Source organism: Gordionus sp. m RMFG-2023, chromosome 2 (genome assembly GCF_954871325.1).
Source record: "Gordionus sp. m RMFG-2023 chromosome 2, tfGorSpeb1-WG-v2, whole genome shotgun sequence".
Taxonomy (NCBI): domain Eukaryota; kingdom Metazoa; phylum Nematomorpha; class Gordioida; order Chordodea; family Parachordodidae; genus Gordionus; species Gordionus sp. m RMFG-2023.
The window spans coordinates 7,441,093-7,451,392 of record NC_088776.1 but is presented as its reverse complement, the minus strand read 5'-3'; the positions used below and the strand labels follow the sequence as shown (position 1 = coordinate 7,451,392).

At 28.5% G+C, this 10,300-nt stretch overlaps 1 protein-coding gene across 1 annotated transcript; it reads left to right on the top strand.

Moving 5' to 3' along the window:
* The first annotated feature begins 1,761 nt into the window (after positions 1-1,761).
* LOC135923642 (RNA-binding protein 28-like) lies at positions 1,762-10,097 on the top strand. Its single transcript, XM_065458504.1, has 13 exons — positions 1,762-1,920; positions 1,962-2,004; positions 2,047-2,129; positions 2,170-2,240; positions 2,287-2,458; positions 2,502-2,832; positions 4,352-4,461; positions 4,565-4,919; positions 5,396-5,526; positions 6,985-7,205; positions 7,692-8,000; positions 9,228-9,488; positions 9,900-10,097. The coding sequence occupies exons 1-13, from the start codon at positions 1,800-1,802 to the stop codon at positions 10,041-10,043; spliced, it is 2,352 nt and encodes a 783-aa protein (XP_065314576.1). The 5' UTR covers positions 1,762-1,799; the 3' UTR covers positions 10,044-10,097.
* The last annotated feature ends 203 nt before the right edge of the window (positions 10,098-10,300 follow it).

Sequence of the window (10,300 nt, the reverse complement as noted above, 5' to 3'; positions counted from 1 at the left end):
GTTCCATTTCAATTGGTTTTCGTAATGGAAAAGGTACTCTACGAGCTGGCCATGATTTCGGCCTTGCTGCCTCACTCAAATGTATGCTAACTTCTATATCAATCACCCGTCCAGGCTTGTCATCAAAAACACTAATAAATTCTGTTGTCATGCCAGCAATTTGTTTATTGGTTGTCATAACCTCTTTATTTGTGATACTACGTATAGTCACTTGTCGTGGAATAAACATATTAAATGCCAGTATCCATGGTAGTCCAAATAATGGAATGTCATTTGAACCGGTCACCACAATCGGTAGTGATCTGCTTATCTTTCCAAGACGAACCCTCACCATAGTTTCACCCAGCACATCTAGCGGTTGGTTACCATATACTGATAAAGGTTTGGTTGGTCCAAGTTTGGGTCAGCCAATTTCATCCCAATATTGTTTCCCAATCACCGATACCTGTGCCCCCGTATCAAATTGAATCTGATGAATCATTGTCATCTATATGCATAGCATGTAACTTCTGTCCCTTACAATATTTAGCATAATGCCCTACCTTTTGGCAATTATAACATTTCACCCTTGATGCAAAACATTGAAAAGGGGGATGAGTTCTTCCACATTTTGAGCATTTATTAAACTTATACATATCATTATTGTTAAATTTATTGTTATCTCTAAACTTAAAATTATTATTATTGTAATAACTAAAATTACCCTTTTCTTTGTTATTATTATTATATGAGTACTTTTGATTTGAAAAATTTTCTTGATTATTCTCTATCTGCTCCTTAGGTTTATTGACTTTTTTTACCATCATATTTGTCACTTCATCCTCAGCCCTTTCCATTGCCAAAGCCATATTTATAACCTGTTGAAAACTCGCCATTTCTCCTAAGTCATTTATTCCATCTGGAAATCTAGTGCGAATATCTTTCTCCAATGCACTCATTTTGATTCCAGCCACCATCTGATCCCTCAATCTCCCATCTAGGTCAGATTCAAATTTACATTCTTGAGCCAATTTTTTAAGTCGAGATGCAAACTCCGCAACTGATTCACCAACCCCTCTTTCTATCCGAATAAATTTAATTCTCGAGCTAAATAATGTTGAAATAGGCTTAAAAACTTTCTTACCAACTTCAATAATCTCTTCATAATTAAGATCTTTCAATATTTTTGGATAAACAAAGGACCTCATCTCAGCTAAATTACTAATACCCATATACGCAAATAATATTTTTTTTTTGGTTTCATTATTTATTAATATACCTCTTATTTCCAACATATCATCAATATATTCAATGTAATCAACAAAGTTGTTTTGATTATCGAAATTATCGAATTTGATCATAATGTTATCATTTTTTTCTTCTTTATTCATAATTACTTTATTTTTGTCTTCTTTATTCATAATAAATCATCGACAACGTCGCCAATATACTAATTATGTTTATTTGACTGGCAATCACTTCATGAAATATATTAATATGATTGATTTGTATCTATGACATTTATATCATTGATAATATATATATATGACATTTATAACATTGATAATATATAATATAAATCTCATTTATAACACTGACAAGATTCGATAATTAAAATTATAAAAAATATAATAGTAAGATGTTTAATCAAATATAGCAGTCAATATAATTATTTTCTTTTACTTAATTATATTATACCTATCTACTGAGATCACTTGACATCATATCTCACGTTGCCTGTCAAATATTATATTACCAATCGAACATAAGACGATCTTTGTATTTTATGAATTTCTGTAGTTTATTTAAAAAATAATATCATGGATCAGCAAAAGACGTTAATTCTAGAAAAGTTGCCTTCGACTATTAGTGAAACTGAGTTAGAAATTCACTTTTCTAATATAGGACCTCTTAAAAGATGTTATATTTTGAAACCGAAATGTAGTTAGATATTTAATAATTTAAATAAAAGTTTTATATAGTGAATTCATCAAATAGTACAGGATATATAACATTTACTACTAAGTTAAGATATGAGTTAATATTATTTTATAAAATTATTTTTAGTAAGGATGCGATTGATGCACAAGTAAAGATTAAAAAAATTGGTACCCATAATGTTTTTCCAAAATTTTTGTCCAAGGACCCTAGTAAATTTATTAATTGCATATAAATAAAACTAATTTTTAGACAAGAAAAATGTTAAAAATTTAACTAAATACAAAAAATTTCGCTTGATTGTCAGAAATCTCTCATTTAAGGTTAAATTTATATGACAATTATTTTTTAATTTATTAAATACAATAGACTACTATTAAGGATATTAAAGATAAATTTTTAATTTGTGGTCAATTAAATGATATCCAATTTCCTAAAAATGGAACTCACAACCAACATCGTGGATTTGCATTTATTCAATTCTCTAAATTAGAAGAGGCAAAAAAAGCCATTGAAATATTAAATGGGTCTGAAATAAATGGTTACATGTTAATACAAATATTACGAAACCATATTATATTTAGGTAGACCTATAGCAATTGACTGGTCAGTTTCAAAAATAAAATATCAAGCTGAGTCATTAAACGAGACAAAGGCAAATTCTGCACATGATGAAAATACTATGTATACTAAAGTTTTAAATTCTTTTGAAGAAAAGTTAGATGGTCTCAAAACTAAGCACGAAAATAAGAATCAACAGATTAAAGCATATTTAAAAATTAAAAAAACTCATGATAAACATACACTGACTATTGATGAAAAATGTAAATCTACCAAAGATTCAATTCATGATGATAAAACTGAAAAACATATGGATCAAAAGGATTTGGAAGAAAAAAAGACACTTTTCATAAGGTAATAAAAGTTTACCAATTTGCCTAAAATAAAAAAAATATATATATCTAAACATAAGAATCTAAAACTTTTATGGTTAATATAAATTTTATAATGTTAAATACCACTTTTAAAAGTAGCTTTTTCTACTTTTTGCACTATATAAAAAAATTATTCTCGTACAAAGATATTGGATACACTATATTTGACAATGTTATGAACAATATACTCGGTAATGCTGGAGATTATAGAAGAAGAGTTGAGAATGATTTTAGCCAAATTAAATTGGAAGAGTGTGAAATAAATTCTCATATCATTTAATATTTTAAATGTTGGGAAAGTTTATTTCAGTAAAACAATTATTCCAGATAATTTTGCCACTGCTTTATTTAAAAAAAAAACCTAGTGAGGCTAGGCATAACTAACTAACACATAATATCTAAGCATATTCAAGTCAACAACCAAAAATGAAGAAAACTGATAAAATAGTTGAAAAGATCAGCATAAGATCTTTTAATGACTAATTTTAATAACAAAATCCATTAGGGCAAAATCATCAAACATATCAGGTTGTATTGAACAATTATTGACAGAAAAAATCTGAAACGTTTAGTATAATAATGTCTTGGCCTTCCATATTAAGTAATGTCACTAACCTTTAGTTGTATAAAAAATCTAAAAATGGAATTTTTGTTGGTGATAATGCAGAAATGATCTTAATCTTTAATGAACCCCTTTGTTTAACAGTTTCTTCATTAAATGTTTTCCTCTCTTGGCCCAGTCTAATCCAATTTTAGAAACAAAAAGACTTGGGCTAGAAAATGGTGAGAAATTAATTTTTCTTATTTTAAATATCTTATCAATAAAATCTTATATATTTAATGTTATTGTTAAAATTTATAATTGAAAAAAAAGTTGTATATTTATTTGAGTCTTGTTTGTTAGGTTACAAATGTAAGCTTAGATAAATTGATAAAAAAATTTAATATAAATTTAATTTTTACACTTGATAGATCATTTTTCCTTATTAAACTGCTAAAATAAGTTTAAAGCATTCTACTGCTACTTTTGACATTACCTGGGCCAGGGAAAGACACCGATTTTTTTCCCACAGAAAACTTACTTTTATACTTTCAGTTTATTTTGCCCTAGAATCGACTTTGATAAAATGGAAAAATTTCCCTCTTGAAATTTTCTCTCATGTCCCATTGTTTCTTAAACAAAATGTGCTGTATATATAATCGGTGTTTTTTTTGAATATAATATTTAGTTTTTATTGCATAGATTAATTACTAGGAGCATAATATATTTTTTTTCAGGGTCTATAATAAATAGTCCATAAATTAAAAAATTGGTAAATATCTTTAAAAATGTAAACAGATAGAAGAAGATATATAATTTTATATGGATATATTAAATACTTTGAAATTATATCTTAAATAGTAAATAATATAAGATAATTTTAAAATTAAAAATAAATATTCCACATACTTTCTATCCCCTCATATATTTTTGCCATGTTAACATTTTTACAATTTAGAAACATACCCTTTGAATCTACTCAAGAGGATTTTAAAAAGGTGTTTGAAAGATATGGATCTCTCGAATATGCCTTGCTATTGACGGTTAATGGCAATGAAATACACAAAGGTTGTTACATTAATACGGAATATAAATATTGTTCTTATATTTTATAATATAAGAATGTATCACATAAATCAATATTTTCACACGTCTTCTTTGTTTCCACTAGGTCGGGGTTTCGTTAAATTTAAAACGCAAGAATCCGCTACTGATTGCCTTCAAAAAGCCAATCATATCTCTAGTAGCAATGCCTTTCTTGAAAGCAAACAACCGCTTAATGATAATATTGGTAATATCGAACGTAAAAGAGCGTTTCTGTTTGGCATCAATGAAGACGAGGAGTTGAACGAAAATACCCTGAATTTCAAAATTCTGGACACCCAAAAATCCGGATTTGGTGACAATACGAGCACCAAAAATGGAGGAGGCATATATATGCGAGACCAGAGACTCAAAGTATGTTTAGCCATTAAAAGGGATACACTCGACGACATCATGAAGAGGCGATACGATAAACATAATAGGTAATTAATTATTGTGTTTTTTTAATATGATAAAAGGGTGGGGCAAGACGGTCTTAGAGGGGCCATTAGTCACTTTAAAGCCAGGGAATTGGTAAGGGAGAGGGCGAAATCCACTTTGAAGACTAGATCATGATAGGCTCCTAGGTGAAAAGGACTCTTAGCTTTTCAATAATCCTAAACCATGATAAAATATACCGTATATAAAATCTGGTAAGACTGCACGTTCAAGAAAATTACCAGATCTTAACTAGTTCCTATATTGTATATATAATAAATATAAAAATTTTTCTCACTTAATTTTTAAAATATTTCGCACTTGTTCTAATATTCCATCACATAAAATTAATATGGAATTAGTAATTTTCCCATAGGTATTTATCTCCCTCACTTACTTTACAGTTAATATTTGAAATATATCAATCGTTATCAAAAGTATAATCCATTTATTTTAATATGATTTTATTTTTGGTGATTAGATATAAAAAACCGCTCGCCACGGATTTGGAATCCGCTACAACTGTCGGCGAATTCGTTAACGAGTATGACGGCATATCAAAGAAATTTAAAGAGAAAGATAAACGCAATTTGCATTTACTTATCGAAAGCTGTAAGTTGTCCATAAGAAGAATAAAAAAAATGGAATATTTATTTGTTTTATAATCTGATCTTTAATTTAAAGAAAAAGTAAGATGGGGGGGGGATTGTATGATCATTTAAGATGCCATTCCTCAATCATGTTTTGGCTAACTAACTTTCGATTTTGACACTAAGTTAATTTTTTTGCAGATATCAGGGCCAAAATAAGGAAAAATAACCCAATTCTACGTCAAACAAATACAAATAATATAAGGCTAATATTCAAAATAGGCATATTTTTTTTCAAAAGATTTTATTTTATCTTGAAGGATTATTTTGTGCATAAATATTACGAAAGGTTTTGGCATTTTTTTAGGTTAAAATTTGATCGAAAAAAATATTCAAAGATATTTTTTTTTCATACTCTGTATTATTCACAATTATATTTGCATTATTCGATTCGGAAATTAAATTTTTTTAAAAATATTTTCAAAAAAAATATGAAAAAATGGAATTTTAACATTTAAAAAAAATGATTTATATGTATGGGGGAGAAAAATGTTCCACAAGGAACATGTTAAATACTTTAGAATAATTTCAAATATTTACAAATTATTTCGAATAATTTGATCGCATGAAGATGAAAAAAAAATATGACAGACAATTTCTTTTTCTTATTCATAAATAATTAAGCATATCTTCAATAATTAAAGTAAAAAAAAATGTTCCATATTCAAAAATAGTATTCTAAAATATGGCTTTTTTATTCGAAGATAAAAATTGTTGTAAGTTTTTAAATAACTTAATTTATTGTTCTACTCAAAAATAAATTTATTAGAAATCCATTAATGAATTTTATTTGGATATAAACACATGATAAAAATCGCGGAGAATATAAAATTATTGGGAAGATTAAATTTATTTGGTTCATTAAATATACGTTTCATATAATTGACATTTGATTTTATAAAAGTATTTGAGTATGTGTTCTGAGATCATCAATCTTATTATTCTTTATCAAGCAGTTTTTGACGAGTAATATTGGGAATATCATTAAGTAAAATACTAATTATTGTTTTCACTTTTTCGTTTTTTCTTAATATTTTCGATAATTCTCCATAATAAATTCCGAGAGGTTATTCTCGGATTTATAAAAGATTGTCATTTGTTGGGTTTTTTGGTAGCATGTCTGCTTTATAGAAGCATTATGGAACCTTAAAATTTAGTTTTTTGGAGATTGCTTGAAATTCTGTTAAAATGATATACTCGAAAAGGATTATTTCTATTTCTCTTTGGCAATATCCGTAATATTTCGATTAATATAAAAGACAAAAAAAATTGTACTTCTGTAATTAAAAGTTATTTAAGCAAAACTTTTATGCACTGAAGATATCCGTGACCCTATTTTTTTTTACTGGAATAATTTATTAATCGCATTTTTTATCTATTAGAAATGGGAAATTTATGATTATATTCTACATTTCAAAAGCGATCAAAAGATGTTCCAATCGTTATGGTCAAATATCCCAAATCGATCTCAACAAAAGGTCCAAACTGATGGCCTCCAGCAAAAGCAAGCTCAAACTTTTGCATTATTTCGTATCACCGACTCGATTAACGGTTCATAATTTGCCTAAATGGGTCGATAACAAATTTCTTAGAAGGATGTTTCAATCAGGCGTCAAAGACCATAAGGCTAGGATTATAGAGGTAAACGAATGGTCGGAATATGGGATTATATGCCGTTGTTATTGAAAACTGAATTTATAACATTTTTTTGCATTAACTTGTCACTAACTAGTAAGAGAGTATAGGGTAGATTATAAACAGGTCTAAATTGTTTAGGTTCTCACCATTAGATTTTAAACTAAAGATCGATTCAAATGATCGAAGATTTGGAAAAAGTTTTCGGAATGTAAAATCCTTTGCTCATCCCGGCCCGAAAAAATATTTTGCCCAAGGTTGCTTGGCCCAGTTTGAAAATTTTTTATTCTAAATTGGTAGACATCTACTTTGAACATAATTTTTGAAGTATAGAACCTTTTTGTTTTGTTTTACAAGAAAACATTATAAATTGACCATTCAAGAGTTAATTATTCACTTCCAGAATGATTTTACGAACCATCGCCTCTATGATTTACTTTACTTGATAACTATTTAACGCAGGTATATTATTATACAATTTATATAATGCAGGCCAGGGTAATGATGGACACTAAAACCCCTCTTCCTAAATCGTCAAAATCGCCCGCATCAATGTGTTACGGGTTCGTCGAATTTTCTACCCATGCTCATGCCTTGAAAGCCCTGAGAAATCTCGACAATAACCCTTCAGCCTACCAAGTCACGCCCAATTACATAACAACAAAAAATGCTGACTACTCCAAAAACAACGGCAAGGTTAATTCCGAAACAGTACATAGTACAAGGAGACCTATTGTTCAATTTGCCATATCTAACCGATTGGCGCTCAATGCTCGACAAGCGAGGCAAGAAAAGGCTAAGGTTTATTTTTCTAAAAATTGATTCACCATTATTTTTCTAAAAATTGATTCACCATTATTTAGTTTATGGGAGGGGGAAGAGGGGGAGTTTGGGTAAGAGTTATAGGTGTTTTTAAAAAGCCTAATTTGGGTCGATTTTTAAAAACGGCCCAATTAAGATTTTAGCCAAAATACACCAAGCTTACATAATATTATTTTGGTTATATTCTCGAATCTGACTTTTTTAACAACAATAATAGGGAGTTTTGACAAATAGTTTTTTTTACATTAAAATGTATAATATATATCAGAGACCAACAGAGAAACCATTTTTATGGCCTGGCCCTGATTTTTTTTTATAAAAAAGATTTTTTGCCCGGCCCAGGTTTTATATTTTCAGAACTGGTCTGGATTTTTTTATAATATATTTTACTTATTTCTAATTTTTATTGCTAATGGCGATTTAAAATATTTGGTTTTAAAATATAAGGCCTGGCCCAGGTTTAAAAAAAAAATTTCAGGCCTGGCCCGGGCATATTTAAAAAAATTAAAATACTACATGACCTGTTTACCCAGGTCAAGCCAGGTCTCTGTCATATATATATATATATAGTTATTTATATTGTAGGTATTTAATTTATACATGAGATAAAAAAAAGGAACTATTGTATCTTTATAAGGTTGATGGGTGATATATTAAATTATTTCTGGGAGAGTGGCTTAAATGTTTGATTTAAAATAAAAGAATTGTGAGTTATACATTTCCTATTCTTTTTTTTTGTTTACGAAAAAGCGTATTCCCCTCTCCAATAATTTTACTTCTTTTCTCGTCTCTTCTTCTTCTCTTCTCTTCTCTTCTCTTCTTCTCTCTCTTCTCTCTCTTCTCTTCTCTTCTCTTCTCTTCTTCTCTCTCTTCTCTATCTTCTCTTCTTCTCTGCTTCTCTTCTCTTCTCTTCTTCTCTTCTCTTCTTCTTCTTCTCTTCTTCTTCTCTTCTCTTCTTCTTCTTCTTCTCTTCTCTTCTCTTCTTCTTCTTCTCTTCTTCTTCTTCTCTTCTCTTCTTCTTCTTCTTCTTCTTTTTCTTTAGGCCTAAAGTGGAATTTCAATTTTGACCACATTTCATTTTTTTTAAATCAACTATTTATCACAGCGTTAAGAAAAACAGCAATTTACATTAATTCGTTCCAAAAAAGTTGAAGAGTGAATGAATTAGGAATGAGCTCTATTCTTTTATTTTTTTTGAATTATAAGGTTACACAACAAAGACAAAAGGCATTCGGAGCCATAAAATTTGTGAAGAACAATGAATCTCGCCATGAAAATAAATCGATTGTCGGAAAGAATAAGAGACCCGTTGACGATGCAAAACCTAAAAAGAAAATGGTCGATAAGTCGTTAACCAAGAAAATAATCTCGAATACGAATATTAACGGTGTAAAGAAGGGCAAAATTTTGAAATCCGGAACAAAGAAACGTTCCCAATCCGGTGATGTTTCAAATTCGTTAAAAAAAGTTTTTTTAAAAAAGAAAATTAATTAATAAATTTCCTTTTGCCATTACTTTTTGTTCTCGAAGGTTCTAAAGTATTATTTTAAGAAATAGGTTTCATCCAATTTTGAACGAAAAAATTTTTTTTTGCGCCTGAGGAAAATAACAAACTTTTTTGTCAAGGACTTGGCCATAGGCTATTTATATCTGGCCCGAATAAAAAAAAATTGAAGTCAATTGTCGACTGAACCACAAGGGAAATCTGTCAGGGCTCTAATATTTAACAAAAAAAAAACTTGTATTACGTATTTATTTAAATTATACAATTTTTACGCTTAAATAAATTAGAAGTATCTATTCCCCCTATGCAGTTCCTTTTTGAATTCATTTATAATTAATAACATTACATCGATTTTTTTTTATTTTGGTCATAAGCCTAAAAGAATAAAATTGAACCCGGTTACCAAATCTTCAGTTGTTGAATCCATTGAAGACGATGTGGCTTTGGCTAAAAAAATGAAAAAAATTCACCACAAATTGTTTGGAGATGCTGGAGGTCAATTTTTGGATAGCGATTGAAAAATTGTCAAATTACGATTCTTACATGAAACGATATATATATTCATTAGTTAATGCTACGATTTAATTAAATATACAATTTTTTTTATTATTATGTTTGTTATTTGTGTATAATAAATAAAATTGATATCAAATAACTATTTGAATATAAAAAAAATCAATCAATCACACTTTATTATAACTTGAACAATTATAATTTTAAATTTTTATATAATGTAAATTAATCGATATGAGTTTGAACTTGGCACCTTTCTCCG